At 46.0% G+C, this 20030-nt stretch overlaps 1 protein-coding gene across 2 annotated transcripts in view; it reads left to right on the forward strand.

Annotated features, from left to right (window-relative positions):
* Positions 1-1144: 1144 nt before the first annotated feature.
* Positions 1145-20030, forward strand: part of FNIP2 (folliculin interacting protein 2) — a 125533-nt gene continuing 106647 nt past the window's right edge. For both annotated transcript variants that reach the window (XM_061142262.1, XM_061142266.1), the window contains exon 1: positions 1145-1263. In XM_061142262.1, the coding sequence (XP_060998245.1) occupies positions 1160-1263 (104 nt within the window). In that variant the 5' untranslated portion in view covers positions 1145-1159. The remainder of the gene's footprint in view (positions 1264-20030) is intronic.

A 20030-nucleotide genomic window follows, 5' to 3' on the forward strand; every position in this document is an offset into this window, starting at 1 on the left:
GAGACCAGGTGGGACCGAAAGGTAAGCGAACTCAGGTTAAGTTCTCCCTTCCCCATATCAAACATCGTCTGCCGTTGGTATCAGACTAGGATGTGGTCTGTTAAATATCCGGAATGCAGTCCCTTGTTATAAAATAGCGTAAATTCCTAAATCCATGTAGTGGATTCCACGTGCTTTTTAATTTCACGTGCAACTTTTTATGTAACTATGGAAATGGTGGCTCAAGACGCCAAACAGCAAATTACACGACCAAAATTTTTAAAATAAAAAGAAAACACTCACAAAAGCAAGCCCATACGGCAGAGGTACCAGTACCCTGGGTGTGGGGAGAGTCCAGTCAGCCCGCAGAGCCGCGACCTGGTGCTCCCCCAGCGCACGCCTCCGGGGAACGAGCCCGCGCACCTGCAGAGGCAGGACCCAAGTTCAGGGGCTTTGTCTCCAAACAACAAAGACCAGCCCTGCTGCGCTCCAGCCGCTTCCAACTGACCCCTGCAGCCTCGGGAACCCCCGCATCCCGCCAGAGCCGCGGGCCCCCGCCCCACCCCCACGGGCCGCGGTTCCCCCCCTGCGGCCCCGCCCCCCCAGCGCGCCACTACCTCCAACCCGCCTCCACTCCAGGCCCCGCCCCCGGCCCCGCCCCCTGCGCCCCTGCCCCGACCTTCCCGGCCCACCTGAGCCCCCACCCGACTGGTCCCCCCACCCGACTGGTCCCCCCTCCCCGTTCAGCACTGCGCCCCTCCCCCGTTGGGTCCCCTTTAAGTGTCGTGCCCCACCCCGTGGAGGCTCCCGCCTCCCACGCCCCGCTCCCAGGCCCCTTTAAGCGCCGCGCCCCCACCCCCCCGAGACCCCCGCCTCCCGCGCCCCTCCCCCGGTCCCCTGCCCCCGCCCCCCGGTTCCGGGGCCGGGCGGGGTCCCGGGGCCAATGGCGGACGCGCGGCGGCCGCGCTCCTCCCGCGCTCCTCCCGCGCCGGCGGCGGCTCCTCCCGCGGGGAGAACTGTCAGCGCGCGGCGGCGGCGGGCCAGCCCCGTCATATGACCGGCCGGCGGTCCCGGCGCCGAGCACAGCTCCCCGCGCCGCGATGGCCCCGCCGCCGCCCCCGGCCGCGCGCTGAGCCGGGCCGAGGCCGCGGAGCCGCAGCCGCAGCGGAACCGCAGCGCCATGGCCCCGACCCTGCTGCAGAGGCTCTTCAACAGGAAGGGCGGCGGCGGCTCCGCGGCGGCGGCTGCCCCGGGCCGGGCGCCCCGGGAGGGGCCGGCCTTCAGGTGAGGGGCCTGGGACAGACGGGCGGGGGACGGAGGGGAAGGGGATGGGGGAAAGGAAAAGGGGACGGGGTCTCCCAGGCCGCCGCCGCCGGCCCCGAAGCCCCCGCCTCCGGCACCGCAGGCCCTGGTCCGCGCGGTCGCGGGCCCCCTTCCCGCTCGCGGTTGCCTGGGCTCCCAGGGTGCCGCCCGGGGGTCTGGGGGCCGCGGTGGGGGCCGGGGCGCCGCTTCGGCCCTATTGTGTCCGTGACTCTGCTCTGAACTTGGAAGCGCGCGGCGGCACGAGCGCGGTACCCTCCTCCTCCCTGGCCTGGGGACCGGTTCTCGGACGCGTGGATGGGAGCGTGTCGTTTCCCCGTCGTGGCGGGGCCGGCGGCGCGTGGTGTGTGCGGGGCCCGAGATGCTCTAGGAAGTGGCCGAGGGAGGGGGCCTCACAAAGCTGGGGTGTGTGTGCTCGGACCTGCCCTCCCAACACGCGCCCCCGGAGACGCGCCGCTCGCCCGGGGGGCGCGCTGGCTTCTTGGGTGCCTTAGGTTGATTTCTCTGGTTCGTTTCCCCGACAACCTCGTGCGGCGGCTAAGACCATAATTCCCATTTTACAGCCAGGGAGACGTAAAGTCGCAGAGAACCGAGCAGCTTGTCTGGCGTCTGAACTTGCATTTCACCCGAGCTGTGTGACCAGACAGTCCAGTACGAAATCTCTAGGCTCGTTTGCTTTCAAGGGCTTTTTTTTTAAAAAGAGGCCTTCTTATATTGTCTTTCAGCCCACTTGCGTTGAGAAGTTCGTTTCTTTCCCCATAACTGTTGTTTTCCAGCAAGTATTTTAAGTGAGCATCTACTTCCAATCCTGACACTTTTCGGCTAAAGTGCCTTGCAAAAAGTTTAAAGTCTTCCTATCTGTGCACTAGGTCTAGACTCAGTGTAATAAGCCTTTTAAAAGTTTTAAGTGAAACTTTGAATACATTTTGGACTAAGTTTTATGCTCTAGATTTTGCTTTTCTTAAATTCCACTCACTGGGAGCACACAAAGCCCCTGGTTGCAGTTACGTGAATATTTCCAGTATTTAGTGTTTGTGGTGTGTGTGTGGGTGTGTGCTGTTGTTTGGAAGGTAAATTGTGAAGACGACACACCTTCGTTAAATTCTCCTGTGGTCTGCAGGTGAACTGAATCGTTACCATTCGAGTAGGGCATTCTGCCCCTTTCACTGCTGTGGGTCTTAGTGATGCTCTGTTGCTTCAGGGAACGGTAGAATTACTTGAGGCTCGGGGTGTGTAATTTCTTCTCTTCCTCCCAGTAACCCAGACTTGGTGGGGGTGGGGTAAGGGGGACAAAGCCTGGAGGGAACAGGGCATGAGTTACAGCTATCTTTGCTTGAGCAGCCCTTGTCTAGGGTGTGAGAGCCCCCAATGCCTGGCCATAGTTTGCCATGTTCTCTGCTCACTTGCCCACACAGTGTTTCCCTCCATCCACAACTGCAATGGAGTGTATTTTGAACCAAAAAATACTGTGGCTATATTTAGGCCCTGGCCATATTAGGGAAACTGATTGTAACTTGGTGGGAACATTTTCAGTGTGGTGTTCTGACTTCCTGTCAGTGTCTAGTGAAGAACACAAAATTGGGCCAAGGACTGGTTATGGGTTATGTCTTTGTTGACTGCTTTAGGATTTTCTGTAAGTTTTGGAGGTAAATGTGTTGGAGAGAATTGGTGATCCCAGGACCCTTCAGCAGTGTGTCTTCACCTTGGAAAAGGTGAAGTAAAGACTCAGGAAGATGAGGGCAAATCAACCATGACACGTCACATTGACCCGGGGCGCCCGGGCAATGTCTTTCCTCCTGCTTTCTCACCTGACTTGACTCTCAGATGCTGTGAAGCTGTCCTGGGAGAGCCTCCTGGAAAATGTCCCCCTCCTGCTCTGTATGAGATTTAACCAAATAGGAGCTAGCTTGTGCCTTCAGGGGAACGGGTACCTCAGACAGGGAATGAGCTGCCCTTGGAGGCTCTGTGGTGGTTTAGATTTCCAGAAGTTAAGGTGTAAACCTTCCCTTAAAACTCTAGCACGCCTAATGTGAACTTAGTATTTTTCAGTGCATTTAGATACTGGAGGTAACTTGTAGATCTTGAGAAGGAAAGGAAGATTCAGGTAGGCTTTGGGGGCAGTTTTGTAGCATAGATTGCTATATATTTGGAGAAAAACATAAGTAAAAATAAGGTCCAGTTTATATATATACTTTTTTTTTTGTTTTAGAAGTTTTCTATATCTTCTTGCAGTGATGGACTTCCACTAGTTATTTTAAACTTTTCCCCACTCCTCCGAGGTCTTGCCCTGGATAGTGCTGTATTAACCCCGGGCCTCGCCACGTCCCTGACTTTACAGCCGTCTTTTTGTCTCTCCAGTTCTCTGGAATTTATTAGAGAGGAACTTTGAGGACCAGGGTAAGTAGCTTACCTTGCAGGTCTTTTTCAGATCTTTGTATTTCCTGGGGTTCCTCCTGCAAAGAATCATCACATTTGAGATTCCTTCTTAGTGTATTTCTTTGAGGTTCTTGAAGGAAGCCCTTTTCATAGCTCTGAGGAAAGAGCTTGCTAGGAAAACAGGAAAAGAATCAGAAGAGATTGAATTTATAAGTTTGAGAGGAATTATGATTATGGTTTTTGTGAAATGTAAGCTCCATTTAAAATTATAAAGTTGCATTATGGTCTTGAAATTTGAAAGCTTTCTGCTTTCACTTTTAACTAATTGACACACACACACACACACACTTTTGAATTTTTTCCAGAAGGATAAATTAGAACAAAATGAGGTTATGTATCTGGCAGCTCAAATAAGAAATAGAATTGGGTTCCTGGTCGCCTTGCATCTCAGGTCAACATGTTCATTTTAGGAACTTTTAAAAGCCAAGATGTATCCACCAACTTCTTGCATGTCTGGTTGAAGTTTGAAACTTTATCTTTTTTTAAATGTTTCTGGTAAATTAGTGGACCAGTTTCCGCCTCAGATGTGTATACAAGATGGAGGCGGAAAAGATCATGAGTTATCCAGTGTCTTATTTGGGACCAGGTAGATGAAGTAAGCATGTGTGTCGCCTGGGACACGAGGAGTCAAGAGAGCGCCTCAGCCGCTGGGCCAGTGACTAAGTGCTGGGAAGAGACCCCACCCCCACACCCCTCCAGTCCTGAATATTTGAGGTCACATTGCCTAGTTGGGGCTAATCCACGTCTTCCACGTTGAAGTCACCTGCTCCAGGGTTACTATAGTTTAATCCACTTATCGTTATCTGAGAGGGTCTGATGCTTAGCTCCTGGGTGCATGACTTTGAGTCCACCTGTGCGTACCAGGGTAGGACATCTGACGACAGCAGGTCCTTCACCGACATGCCTCAGCAGCAGAGAACACACTGGAAACTGTAACAGGAAGATCATTCAGATGCTGATAAGGGGCACACTCTTGCGTTAAGTACCGCACTAAGGACACCCTGTTCTCATCCTCGCTGTGACTGAGGGCCTGGCCAGGAGTTACTCTTCCCTCTAGCAGGAGGGCTGCCCCCTGCCTGCCCACCAGCTCCCAGGACGCTAGCATCTAGTGAGATTTTCCTGGGGTAAGGGAGGAAAATTCTGGAAAAAACACAGATAGCTCCACTACACATTTTTAATGATCTTCTTAAGACAAGTGACACATAAATCATGCGATTGGTCAGTACACCCACCCCACCACAACGCCTGGTCCTGAGCTGGGCCCTGGAGGGTGTTAAGAATTTGGGGTCAGAGTCCAGCTCTTATGGTGGGTTCTGTTCAAATCACTTGGAGGACCAGTCAGGGAGACCAGTTTCATACTGCTTTGTTCCACCATGTGTGTGTAGAGACCCGCGTGTCTCTCTGTTTCTCTGGGCCTCAGTTTTTGTCATTTGTAAGTAAGGTGACTGCACCCTTCCTGTGTAATAAGGTTGCAATAGGGAGGTAATATATTTGAAAATCTTGTGAAAAGACTAAAATGCAGTACAGAACGATTTTAGGTATTACCAAGGGCCTCTTAACTCATGGAATTCAGTATCACTGAATTGAGGCTTTACACCCAATTGAGGCTTTACAAAACTGAACTGTTTTTCAGAGGCTGATTTCTCCTTTATGTAGTTGGAATACTTGAGACAGAGCTGAAGCAACTTGTTATTACTTCTCTTTTTTACCTCAATGGTGTTGGTCATGAAACAGATTGAATTTTCAGAGGAGTGCTAAGACCCTCATCAGACCTGGATGAAGGTGGCTGGGCGGTCAGGATTGACTTTAGGAGTGTGGTGTGTTTTTCAGAATTATTTGCAAGTTTTTCCCTTCAAGAATAAAATCTTATTTAAGTGGAAAGGAAAAATTTGTTAGGTGAAGTGATACAACTGGACAACGGATGGCACTCTGCAGCTGCCAAATCTTTATTTTTTGACTCTCTCTATGTACATGTGTATTCATATGTGTACATGTATGTGTATGTGCACATACAAAGATGTTCTCTGGAAGAAGTAAAAACAATGTAAACTTGTGAAGGATATTGAAGGTAGGTGTGGGACCACACACGTGGGGACAGGGTGAGTAGCCCCGCACCAGGATTTTAACAGCGGTGGTCAACCCATGGGTGAAATTTTTATTTGATTCTTCTCTGTTTTATATTTGGTTGGTATTTTGGGTTTTGCTCTAATCCATTTGTGTTACTTTTGTGATTTAAGTTATATTAAATGTTAAGTAGGCTCTGGAGTATTTTCCATTGTGAGGTAGGGATTAAGTGTAAGATTTGCCGAGAAACCCAATTTGGATAAAAAGTCTTTATAGATTTTCTCTTCTTTGCTAAAATAACTGGTAGTTCCTGTTATTAAGAGTAATATGCTGTGAATTTTAATGTACTTAACACTGAAGTTCTTGATGATCCTTAGGAGGGCAGTTTAATTAGTGAAGTTGATAATTGAAGGCGATATTCATGTGCACAATTTCTACTAGTGGGGCAAGGTTCCTGCCTCCCCCAACCTCAGCCAGCATGGTGTCCACCAGGGCTCAGGAGCTGCAGCCAGGTCCCCAGGTGATCACCTGGATCAAGAGAGATCTAACTAAGATTTATTTGAAGTGTGTTTGGAAAAAGGTGACACAACTTTTTAGATTTGGGGGAAGCTTAAGTAAGTTTAAGGGGCTGGGATTGGATGTTTTTAAAGCTGAGAGACGTATTACAATTTTAAGTTCTCAATGTGAAATGGTCATGTTACATGTTGTCATTTGACTTAGCAGGTGGTCTCGAGAGATGGGCTGGACATGCGATGTTTTAAAGCATAGAGGGTAGAGATAAAGAGGGGCTGATTTCTGCCACTATGGATTTGGGTTGTGTTTCCCATGGTCTGCCCATCAGATCAGCCTGAGGAAGCCCCTACAGTTGTTTTTCCTTGGCAAAGGAAGTTGTAAAAGGTTGTCCTTGTGCTTCTGAAATGATCTGGCTGTTGGTGTGAACTCCTGGTGGGTGAATCTGATTTGAGAACTGGTGCTGGGCGATTTCCCCAGACACTGTTTTTCTTGGTGTGGGCACAAAAGAACACATGTTTTATCCTGATTGTCCGAGTCCCTTGCTGGCATGAACGATCAGGCCTGCTCCATGAGATCACGTCCTTGGCTGTAAAAGTCAGTCTTTCCCTTTGTGGATAAGAATGCTGAAATATCTGGTGAGTTCCTACTTACCAAGTATTCTTCTTATCTCAGGTTTGTGAAAAATGATTATTATGTAAAAGAGGAAAAACAGGATGGGCTTTTCCAGCTAACTGGGCATGTAATGGTGACTTCCCTCAACCCCACCCTGTCTGCAAGTGGAACATCCATGACTCACCGCTCAGGCCACACAGACACCCTTTTGCAGCATGTGCGGATGGGGGCAGGATGGGGGTGCTAGGGGCTGGGCTCCTGTTCCTCTGTGTTCAGCCAGAAGTGTCCAGCGGCCTCTGTGATGGACTCCCGGGAAGGACAATGTGCCCCCTCACACATCGTGCTATTTTTCTTATTGCACTTTATGTTTGTGCTGAAATAACACAATGTATTAAGTGCAATAAATGCAACCATTAACACTCTGATGTTTTAGGTATGTGTTAAATGGCAGGTGCTTTCTGTTCCATAAGATTTCAGTATTAGCATGAGTCTGGATCCCCTGCTATCATGTTTTTCTCTCTTTAACTATGTGCTTTTCATTCATAGATATGTTTGGAATATTTTTTCTAGTTATTTGTCCCTGAATCTTGCTTCATATGTAGATCATGCTCTGGAATTTGCACCCAGTGTTGTGTTATGAAGAGATAGGTGCCTGCTTTATGAAGATGATTTTATCACCACCCTTAAGACATTTTCTTCATCATATAAGAGCATTTCTGTATTTGGGGTAATACACCTTTAAATCAGAGACCACTAGTGTCTGATTAGTCATGGATATCTACTTGAAAATAACCACCAGTTCATGCAGAGTGGTCACTGGGGGAGTAGAAATTCATTCCCCAGAGCTGATGGGGGTTGAGGGGAAACCTGCATATCTGGCAGAAACCTCAGCCTAATTTCTAGTGAGGATAGTTGTATGTTGGATATTAATAATGTAACCACGCATCCATCACATGTGGACAACCTAAGTAAACTGTGTGTTGATGATAGAAGGATTTTTCTAGGGAAATTGATAGTCTGTTTATTTGAATATACCCTAAGTTACATTGTGTAATCCAGCTGTCCCCAACCTTTTTGACACCAGGGATGGGATTCCTAGAAGACAGTTTTTTCCATGGACCAGGGGAGTAGGGAATGGTTTTGGGATGATTCAAGTGCATTACATTTATTGTGCACTTTATTATTGTTATGTTAGTTCAACCTCAGATCATTGGGCATTAGATCCAGGAGATTGCGGATATCGGTAATGGATATCAGTAGAAATGGAACATATACATGAATTTACTTGACAATTTAACACAACCTTAGAAATATACTCACTTTAGAAGTATCTGGTTTTCCTTGATGAAAATGTTCTTGAGACCCTGTAATGCTAAATGCTACACTGCTGAGATTTACTTGTCAAACAGTCACTGTTTCATTTTATTTATTTGTGACCTACTCTGACAAAAACGTGTGTGTTTAAATTTTGTATCCATGGAACTTTTCACAGAACATATTTTCATTTATTTTGATGGTTTAACAAACAGAAAACTAGCATTTGCTTACAAGTACGCATATGTCAGTTAGATGGAATTTGGATTTTTGCATTTCACTGGTGAATTTTGCTCACTAAACTTTTTGTTCAGTTGTCATGGCAACTGTGTTCCTTCACAAGTTGGAGACAAGTTAGACATTAACCTGCATATTCCTCAGAGATGAAACAGGTGTTGATTTAGGATGTGTTAGGAAGAAGCGGCAAAATCACCAGGCTAATCAGTTCTGCCTTTAACACCTTACGCTTAAAACTTCAGATTGCCAACCATCTTACCCTGGTGTACCCAGAAAATTGAGTTTTCTTCTGTCTTATGGTTGAAACCTTTGGAGTAATGGGAAGAGATTAATGTGTTTGATTTCATCTAGCTCTTATTTGACTATCCTCATTTACTCAAGTTCTCTTCTAAAACAGGATTGAGAAATAGTAACAAAAATATCATTTAGCCAATTTAAGCATACATTTGAGTAATTGAATGAAACAAGAAAACATCCATGTTGTGGTTAGATATGGGAATTCTTCTCATCCTAGCCCTCCTGCCCCAGCTGTAGTGCTTAGTGCAGGGCTTGGCAGGAAGTTGTACTTAAATGCTTGTTAGAGGAATGAATGAATGAATGGATGAGACTTTTGCAAGCAGACAATCCTTAAAGATTCTCTGGTATTCCAGAACCTGATCTCTTGATATACTATGTTTTTTTCTTGATGTGTCTGATATGCGTTGTGTCATTTGTCAAAGGAACCTTGTTATAGACAATGCAGTTTCCTTCTTTCCATTAATATGAATGAATTCTTTTTCTGATATAAAAATAATGAGGTAAATACTCTAAAGGGACGTGCCCTCTCCTTAAAAAACAAAGAAACATAAAATAGACACTTAAGGGACTTCAGTGGTGGCGCAGTGGTAAAGAATCTGCTTGCCAATGCAAGAGACATGGGTTTGATCCTGGATCTGGGAAGATCCCACCTGCCACGGAGCAACTAAGCTTATGCACCACAACTATTGAGCCTGCACTCTAGAGCCCAGGCACGGCTGCTGAGCCCATGTACCACAACTACTGGAGCCTGTGTGCCCTGGAGCCCATGCACCACAGCAAGAGAAGCCTTGACAATGAGAAGCCCACACACTGCAGCCAGAGTGTAGCTCCCACTCACCACAACTAGAGAAAGTCCGTGTAGCAACAAAGACCCAGTGCAGCCAAAACTCAAAATGAATAAATAAAATGATCAAAATGACACTTAAGTAATGTACCTAATCAGTTGTGAAACACCATAGCTGTTGAAAGCAGCCTATAGGAAAAGTATTTAATAATATCTGTAAACCTCTGAAATTACTAGCAAACTGCTATAAAACTGTTTTATGCTATTTAGCATTATTAAATTTTCGTGTGGCTTGGTAAGACTGAAATACGTTGTAGAATGAAATTAGCTAAGTGGTTCTTTCAAACAAGATACAGCACGCTTGCTCAGTCACTTCACTCGTGTCTGACTCTTTGTGAACCTATGGACTATAGCCCACCGGGACCCTCTGTCCCTGGGATTCTCCAGGCAAAAATACTGGAGTGGGTTGCCATGCCCTCCTCCATGGGGTCTCCCCAACCCAGGGATGGAACCTGAGTCTCCTGTGTCTTCTGCATTGCAGGTGAATTCTTTACCACTGAGCCACTGGGGAACTTAATTCTAAAAACAATGTTGGTATTCTAAATCCTCAGAGATGGGGTTTGCAGGCTGCAGGAAGTAAGTGCTTTAGAAAAAAAGATGGCATCTTCTTTGCATTCCATGCGTGATGTTTTCAGCTGAAAAACTCATTTAAAATGGGTTTATAAACCCGGTGTGCCCTTTAGGAGGAGATGGCGCAGACTGATGTGTCATTGGCGATGGCCTCGGTGAGTGGGGAGGGAGGCCACGAGCAAACACTTCCCTGGCTTAGCAGGCAGTGCTGTTTGCTTTAGGCTGGAGCACTGGTTGCCAGGGCCACACGAGCCCGCAGAGGGCCAGGAAAGCTGCCTGGTCCCTTCCGTCTGTGCAGGGCCCTGTGGAGACCCTAGGAACACCCTGACCTGGAACAGGTCAGCCCTGACCGGGAACACTGCGTGCCACTCAGTGCCACATGCTCCTGAGAAACAGCGCACAGATTAAATTACGATTGTGTTCAAGGTTAACTTTTAAATGCACCTGATTAAAAATCCAACAGTATAAGATGGTATACATTGAAATACAAGTTTCTCACTTCACACCCCTAATCTCTCTTTCCAAAGGCTGCCCTTTTTATTTTGGGCTGTGCTGGGTGTTCGATGCTGCGTGGGCTTTCTCTAGTTGTAGCGAGCAGGGGCTACTCTTCATTGTAGTGCATGGGCTTCTCATTGTGGTGACTTTCCTTGTTGCTGAGCGCGGGCTCCCGAGTGCTCTGGACTCAGTAGTTGCAGCACCTGGGCTCAGTGTGTGCGGATTCCGGGGCTCTCGTGGCACAGGCTCAGTAGCTGTGGCACGTGGGCTTAGTTGGTCCTTGGCATGCGGAATCTTCCCAGACCGGGAATCACACCCGTATCTCCTACACTGGCAGGTGGATTCTTTACCACTGAGCCACCAGCGAAGTCCAGGCTACCTTTATTATACCAGTTTCTTTTAGTTTATCCTTCTGGAAATATTCTGTGCAGACACAAGAAAAAACATCACCTTTCATTCACAGCAATGGTAGTTGCTATACACACCATCCAGCATGTTGCTACTACCTGCCTAGTCTCCGCTGACTGAATGCACATAGAAGACTTTATTTAACCCAGTGGTTCTCCAGTCTGGCTGGACATTACAGGGCCCCAGAAAGATTTAAATGCCCAGACCATTCCCCGAGATTCCTGGTTGTCTATGGTCTATCTTTATGAACACCCTACTCGGGTACTTTTAGTGTGCGGTCAAGTACACAGCCCTCTATTGATGAACGTTTAGATTGTTTTCAGTCTTTTTTTTTTTAATCAGAGATGGTGAACGTCCTGGTCAGAAGATGTTTATGCAGAAGCTCAAGTATCTTTCTAGGGTTAGGATCCAGGGTGGAATTTCTGCCAGATCACTCTCTGGAGATGCTGCACCTGCCTACGCTCCTAGCCGTGTGACTGTGTTAACACTCGAGTGGCTGTCTAGTGGAGGTGATTGAAAGTGCCCTGAAGAACCCGTGCCTGTAGGTGGACTGTACCTTCTACCTGGGAGTTATTGACCCCCTGTCTAGCTTGTACTTTGGGGCCCGAATGATTTAAAAGAAAAATGTTCTCTGCGTGAAGGTGTTAAAAAGAAAAACCAAAGAAAACTTTTGTACCTGGAGATGTTCTTTAAGCATGATTCTTATAATGATAAAAATCTAAAAGAATTATGATAGTTGTCTAACAGCTGGAAAGTAGCTAAATTGTGATGTTAGCTTCATAGGATATTATATGATGATTAAATGATTATGGGGACTTTATTAATATAATTAAGTATTTTAATACAATATATAAAATATATTAATGCATATTTAATATATCAACAAATACATAAAATACTAAATATATATCATGTTGATTATAACACATGCTACAAAACATACATAAATACTAATATATAAATATACATATAAAATGTTACAGTTAATAACAATATTATTATAAAATATTAGATATGGTAAATAAAAATCTTAAAATCAATTGGTTCCTACGATATAAATATATTAGTAAAATATGTAAATATATGACCAAGGACTAGAAGAAAAACAGAAAAATGCAAGAGTTGATGTGATGGGGTAATGACCTTGTAGGTAAATATTCTTTTTATTTTTTTTTTCCTCTGTGATTTTTATTTTTTTAAAAAATGTACAAAAGAGAACAACTTAAGGCTTATCAGAAAGGTGGAGTCCCAGGCGGGGGCCCTGCCTCAGCCGGGTCTCTGCACTTGGAGGCTTGTCCAGCTGCCCCATCATATTTTGTCCCTCTGGGACACAGGGGGTGTTCAGAAGCATACTGTGGCCCTTCTCTGCCCCCCAGGCTAACCTCTGTCCCCATAGCCTGGTTTAATGCTCTGCTGTCCCTGTCCTGAAATTCTCAATTCTTGAACAAGTGGCCCCATGTCTTCATTCTGCAAGTTATGTAGCCGGTCTTGTCTGTCCTCCTTTGAACCTGTCTTTTTCAGGCCATGCAGTACCCAGGCAGTGCTCATGTCCTGGAGCATGTGGAGGGGCCCAGGCACTCCAGCCTGGGGCAGGAGTCTGTGGTTTTCAAAGGTTTTAAGGCTGGAGTCGCTGCACCTACCACCCTTCAGCCCCACACAGCCCTGATGACCTGCTTTCCTGAATGCCTCATTCCTGGGCCCTCTTGCCTCCCGGACCTTGCAGTATGGCCTCGACTGAGGCATTTGCTCTCTGAGCCCCACTCCAAAGATGAGGGGACGGTCTCCAAACATCAGTCAGCTCGGACCTTCTTCGACTTTTCCTCTCGCTTACCTGCCTACCAAGCTCTTATTCACACATCAGAGCCTTAGCTAAAATGCCCTTTCCCCAGGAAGCCTTCTCCGCTCCCTCTCTGGACTCTCCCAGCTCTGGGTCCTTTCCTTTGGTCCTGTGGGTCTGGAAGTATTTATGTCCGGTTCTGTTGCTCCCAAACTGGAGGCTTCTGAGGGAACACAAGCTGACATAGACAGGTTGAATGGTTTCTCAGATCCTACTGTGGGTATCTGGTACCTTATGAGGACCAGTCCAGATATGTCAAGACTCCAGACTGGCTCTTCCTCTGTGTGATGTTGGAATGGCCCTGTTATGTTCTGAGACAAATTTAAAAAATTAAAAAAATTCCTTTACTATTATAAAATAGTATGGGCAATAAATAAAAATTAAGAAAAATTCTTTTATAATGCAAATAGCCATTTCTGGTTTTAAAAATATGTTTTCATATTCTAAACCTCGTTAACTATGGCCTCTCTGTGTAAGTGGTGTGTCTGCAGTCTTTTAAGATGCCTGTAAGTAGCTGCGTCTCCGGAGTGTTGGAGGAGCCCCCAGTGTCTGTGGAGGAGGGACCATTTCCTGTGCGCTAGGCACCGTGCTTCCTGGTCTTTGCTTACATCCTCTTGCAGTTACCCTTTGACGGTGGGTGTTTTATTAGCTAATTTGTAGATATAAAGTTGTAATAATTTACAGATAAAAACTTAGGCTTGCTGGAGATCAATGTCTGGTTAACCAGTGGCCCTGGGAATTTAAAACCCAATTCAGTACATGGTCTGTATTCCTCCTCTACAGGTTAACATTTGAAGTTCCTGAGAGGTTTATAAGGAAGTGTGAGGTCTGATGTTTCTAGGGAGCTCCCCATTTAACTGTGCAATGATAGATTCCAAGTTTAAAAGCTAACCGGTGGTACAAAGCAGTTAGTAGATCAGGACCGAGTGTACTGTCCTCTTCAGATGGCAGGAAGGACTGAGGGCTCTGCAGTCTGGCTGCTTAAAGGCGGCTTCACCCAGGAGTTACGACCTGAGGGGTAGGACTCAGGGCTGGAGAGGCTGAAGGTGTGTTCCTGGGTTAGTGAATGGACCAGATTCTTTGACGTTAGAGTTCTTCCGGGAGGCAGGATCCCCTGGCCAGAACGTGCAAGGCCTTGCAAGCATTATACACATGTTCAGCTTTAAATTTCAGTGGCCCCAAAGAATAAATGGAGGTCCTCAATCTGTACTTGGAGGGTTAATAGAAAGAGTAGGGAATCTGTTGTGGATTTGTATTCTTGAGTTCAAAGCCAGCTCCCCCCACTTATATCATAGGGCACACCTGTCTTGGTTTTTTCTTCAGTAAAGTGAATGTAAAATGGCTTTTCTTGCAAGGTCCCGAGGACTCGAGTGCACATCAGTTACACCCACTGCACAGCACTTAGCACCTGTCAGGCCTTCCATTCACAGCAGGTCTTGTCACTCTCAGAGTCCAGTGTTCTTGTCTGCTTCTGCTTCCAGCTCCTCCAGCTTCTTCCCTGTGTTAATCCCGACTCTGGGCGATGTCCAGACTGTGGAGAAGTGGCAGGTGGCTTGTCTTCCTCAGGAGGTGCTGTTCCTTCCCCCAAAGCACTGGGGAGCCACTGCAGGTGTGAGCACGGGTGGGCGAAGCAGTGTAGCACAAATTCTTTCACTTAAATTTTGGTGCCGGATCCAGATCAGTGCAGTTTTACTGTGTGTGATATTCCTTAGTCTCCCCCGCATCCCCCATCCCAGGCTTCTCATCTCTGAAGGGAAGAACAAAATGGATACAAGCCGGTAATGTCACGGTTCCCCTTTATGGTTCCCCTCCTAGCTCGTGGCAGAATCCATACGTGTAGGGAGTTCACTGGTCTCTTTTTTTAAACTGTTAAGAATCTGTTACTCGCATTTTTTTTTTTTTTAAGATTTGTTTGTGTATTTCTGGCTGCACTTGGGTCTTCATTGCTTCTCCTAGGCTTTCTGTAGTTGCAGTGACCAGTGACCGGGGACTGCTCTGTTTGGTGTGTGGGCTTCTCACTGGTGGCTCCTTTGTTGAGTAGGAGCATGGGCTTCGGGGTGCGTGGGCTTCGTTGCCCCACAGTATGTGGGATCTTCGTGGACCAAGGATCACACCCATGTCCTCTATACTGGCAGGCGGATTCTTACCACAAGACAATCAGGGAGCCACACTGTCCCCCACTTAAAGTAAAGACTTCTTTAAGAGCAGTTTTAGGTTTACAGTAAAACTGAGAGGAAGGTCCAGAGGTTTCCCCTTTACCCGAGTGGTACTTTTTTTTCTCCCAAGGGCCAACCTACCTCCACACACCGTCATCACAAAGCCCTTAGTTAACTTTCAGGTTCATTCTTGGTGTTGTATGCTCTGTGAGTTTGAACAAATGTGTAATGACACACTTCCATCGTTGTAACATCATACAGGGTATTTTCGTGGTCTTAAAATTCGCTGTGCTCTGCCTGCTCCTCTCCTCTCCCACTCCCAGGTATCTCTTTTCATAGCCCAGGAGTTCCTTTTTTTTCCCTAAGTGGTTTTCCAAGTTTTGTGAAGAGCTAAACAGTTTCCTGAAATTGCAGACCTGTACCAAGGAGAGGAGATTGCATTTGAACACGAGTTAGATTTTTACAAATAGAAAAGGGGGTGGACAAGGGGGCAGAGAGGAATTTGTCTCAGAAACTAGATGAAGGGAAAGCTTCCAGCTGTCTATAATCTCACCCAGCGGAAGTGCTAAGTACTGATCCTAATGGCAGTGGTGGTGGAGGTGGTGGGGATCTTAGTTTCAAAAACCCGTGCCCTCTGCCTCCTCCAGCTGACACTGTGTCAGGCTACTGGTGCCTGGAGATGCGGCCCACCCACAGCACACAGCCTGCTCAGCATCCTTTCTTCCTTCGTCCAAGCCACCTCCTTCTCACCCAGGTGGTGCTGGACTTTGGTCTCACAGCTGATGACCGCCCGCCGCTCTGATTGCTGCAGCGAGGATGGAGTTTACAGCCTGGACCATAAAAGTCAATATTGTGTTTAACACAGCGGTAGCCACGTGAGTTGTCCGAAGCTTGCCTTGACTGCTAGCATGTCTGGTAGCTGTTTTAACAGCAAGGTTCTTACATTGAAATGAGCACTGGATTATCAGGATTGTCATGGCCCAATCAGCAGACTGTGGTAGGTAGCATCCTGGAGGAAAGTCTTGCCGTCAGTCCTGTGTTAGACCCCCGTCTCTCCCCGTGTTTTAGAAACCTTTGTGTGCAGAGCCCTTGGGCTCCAGGAACCAGAGTTACTTTTGGGGGCGGGGTGGTGGTGCACAGTTATCCTTGAGGATAAAATAATAGGATTGCTCCTCCCCATCTGAACGAATCCAAAGTATTGTTAAACTGTCAGTTATCACCCCTCTGCTCAGAAGACTCACCTTTTCTTCTCATCCTAGAAATATGTGAGCTGTGGGACCTTGACCACCTCTGCCTTGAGCACTGGGACAAGCAGGCTTCGTAGTTTGTTTTTTTTCTTTTTTTGACTGGCTGACATTCTCAGTGAGGGTCTTTCCTCACCATCAGATTAATTCCCACGTGGCCTTTTGGGGTCAGAGGAAGAGGTCGCTGACCTACATTGGTTTAGGCCCTGAGATCCGCACAGCTGAGTTTCTCCATCAGCTCCTGTGCGGTTCCAAGCCTGGCCCAGTCCAGCTTCCCAGGATTTAAGGCTGAGATCAGGCATCAAAGTTTGCAAGTAATTATGGGCTTATCTGTCTTGCACTGCGTTCTCTGCACGTAGTTTCCAGGGGGACCTGACTGGTATGCATGGAGGAATGTGCTTGAGGCATGTTTCAGAGGAAAAGGGAGACGATGTGAAAGGGACAGGGAATTGTCAACTAAGAGTAAGTAATTCTTAAAAAGGAGTAATATATAACGTTACGTGTAGGGCTTGAGCTTAAGTAACTCAAGCGAATGGTAGCATAATTAATGCAAGCGAAGAAATGACTTGAAAAAAGGAATGTGTATGTTTGTTTTTGCACATGAACTTGAGGTACAGCTGAATACCCCAGTCACGGCGCTCAGGAGACAGTGATTGTCATGGGATATTTTAGGCCAGTATTTGCCAAAGGGGCCTAGGAAATCTACATCTCTCTCAAGACTTCATCTTTTTTTGTAATTAAAAACATTGAAGAACTTCCCTCGTAATCCTGTAGTTAAGGCTCCATGCTTCCATTGCAAGAGGTGTGGGTTCAATCCCTGATTCCCACATGCCTCATGGCCAAAAAATTAAAAAGCTGTGAAAAAAATTAAGGTATAATTGATATATAGCATTTTATTAGTTTCAGGTGTATATTGCGATTTGATATTTATGAGTATTGTGAGGCACTTGCCGTAAGTGTAGTTAACATCCGTCAGCTCATGTAGTCACAAAAATGTGTTTTTCTTATCACGAGAACTTATAAGACCTATTTTCTTAGCAACTTTCAAATATGCAATACAGCATGAACTGTAGTCCCCATGCTACGTCTTAAGACTTTTCTCTTTCTAGTCCCTCCCTCAAAATGACTTTTGTCCAAATTCTGTGTGCTCTTCCTCACCCAGTTCAAATGCTTCCTTGACAGTTTTGTTGAGCCCCAAGTGGGCACACCCCTCCCGCTAGCCCCTGCACTTACTGTTTCTTTGTTTGGTCTTTATGCTACTGACAACATTCTACCAGCTGGTTTTCTAATTAACCAGACATGACCAGATTATACCTTGCGTGCAGGGAACATCATATGTCCCTGTAGCACACAGCACAGAACTGAGGACTCTGATTGGAGCTCAGTCAATGTTTAAATATACTTAGTCAAGCCTGGCTTTTTTTAGCTAGTATTACTACTTAGAGGAATATAAATTTATGAGCCATTCTATGGAAGTTCCTTTCTGTGCATAAACTTGCCTCTTTAAAGCTTTTAAGGACATCTCCCCGTGCTTCCCCTGCAGAATTTAACCAGTAAGCGCGTTTATCCTGTCTGTGTCTGTGTTTACCCCCTTCTCTTCTTTCTTTCCAGTTATAGGGTTATTTAATTTTTCTTCAACCTTAGAGACTCTTTTCTGTAGATCATTTTTTCTTTTTCTATACTAGTTCCAGCTTAGATTTCTGAGGTTCATTGCCAAGAAATGTATGATGTATTCTCTTAAGAAGATACTTTTTTTTGAGAGCTTGGGTTTGTCATCAGAATAGCTTGAACGCCATCATTCCCTAAACTGACCAGACCTTTGCTGAAACTGAAACTCATGTACTTACCTGATGTTCAGAGAACCTGAAAGAGCTTAGTGTGTGTTCCCTTTAGTTGGACATTTTCAGCAGGAAAATGTCTAGTGCTGTCGACACTTGGCCCTGTCCCTGGCTTGCACTGCGTCCCTGTCCCTGGCTGTCCCTGGCTCTCTCTCTGTAGATCAGCCATGAAGAGGTTGAGTTCACTCTCCACCCATCACTGAAAAGGCCACACTGTTTACACTTCTCCTTCCAGAGAAATGTTTGCTTATCCCTACTTCTGTTTTCTGGTCCTAATCCAGATCTCTGTTCAAGATAAATATTCTACTGGCTTCATGCTGTTTTATCCTTGTTAAAAACGAGTGACCAGATATCTGCAGTTCTTAGGGTGAAAATGTTAATGGTGATTCAGACTCGGATGAATAAATGAATGCTTGTTTTGGTTTCTCATGTCATAGTTTAAAAAAAGAAGCCACCTAAGTTTACTTGTGCATGAATGACGTACACTTAACAACTTCAGGGGGCTCTCAGATGTCCGTTCCTCCCATTTGAATTTTGTGGATGTCAGTTTTGAGATAAGTGGGCTGACTAGGACTTGAGAGTTATGTATTTCATCCATAAATTGTGGCTGCTTTCATATGGTGTTGAGAGTTGACAGTGGTTTTTAAGTTTTTTAATAATTTTAAATTTATAATTGAAGGATAATTGCTTTATAATATTGTGTTGGTTTCTGCCATCCATTAACATGAGTCAGTCACAGGTATACATATGTCCCCTCCCTCTTGAAGCTTGCTCCCACCTCTCACCCCATCCCACCTCTCCTGGTTGTCACAGAGCACCGGATTTCAGCTGAGTCCTACAGCAAATTCCCTCTGGTTATTTCTTTAAAATATGGTAATATCGTTTTAATTTCCCAAAGAACATAGCTTAGTTTGGGAGGAAGCTCCAATAGTCACCCTTGGCAGCCTTTATTCCATGAGAGTACTGCCCCCTGTCTCCTAATGACAAGTTACCCAGCATCAGAGGAGTTGCAGTTTTGATCTTCAGGGCTTCACTTCTCCTTTTGACTTTTTGTGGTTTCCTCCTCCTAATGCTATATCCTTAATTTGCCACATTAATTAACTCAGATGAGGTGATTTCTTAGTGGGGAATGGGGGCAGGAGGCCTGAGGGGGAAAGATTATTTTCTGAGTACTGCTTCTCAAGGCCCTAAGGTCGCGTTTATCCCCATCTGTGATTTGATCTATGCACCTGAGGCAGAGGCACCTGTGGGTCCAGATGCCTAGGGGCGGGAGCCTGTTGGGAATTGGAGCAGCTTTTGCTTCGATATCGAGATAATGTTGAGAAAGTCCCACCATGAGGTCCTGTTAATGGAATCATCTCTCCTCCTTGGCAAAGACTAAGAAAGACATGTTTAGCCCAGGAAATGTAGTGGCGATGGTTTCAGAATAGTAACAGGCCACGCTGGAGGGTTAGGATACTGCAGTTAGGAATCACATCAAGACATAAACTGGTTTCCCTCATGAATTTCTTTTCTAAAAATCATGCTGAGAGAGAGGCGAGTATTGGTTAAATGTGCTGTTGACTGTTGAAGATCAGTGTTTCAGAGAAAGTATCATTGATGGTGGACTTAATAGTTCACATTTACATGGATTTTATTTTCCAAAGTGGTCACATGAATTTCACAGAACAGGACATGGGTCCCCCTGGACTAGGAGGTAGGTGCCTGTGCAGGGTGAGCCTGGTTGGGGACACTGATCTCCAGGCTCCTACATCGTGCCATGGCCAGTTTTTACCCCAAGTTTGGCCAGGTCCCTTCTTTTTTTTAATTTTTATTTTATAGTGGAGTGTGGTTAATGTACAATACTGTGTTAGTTTCAGGCGTACA

The sequence above is a fragment of the Dama dama genome, chromosome 5 (genome assembly GCF_033118175.1).
Source record: "Dama dama isolate Ldn47 chromosome 5, ASM3311817v1, whole genome shotgun sequence".
Taxonomy (NCBI): Eukaryota; Metazoa; Chordata; class Mammalia; order Artiodactyla; family Cervidae; genus Dama; species Dama dama.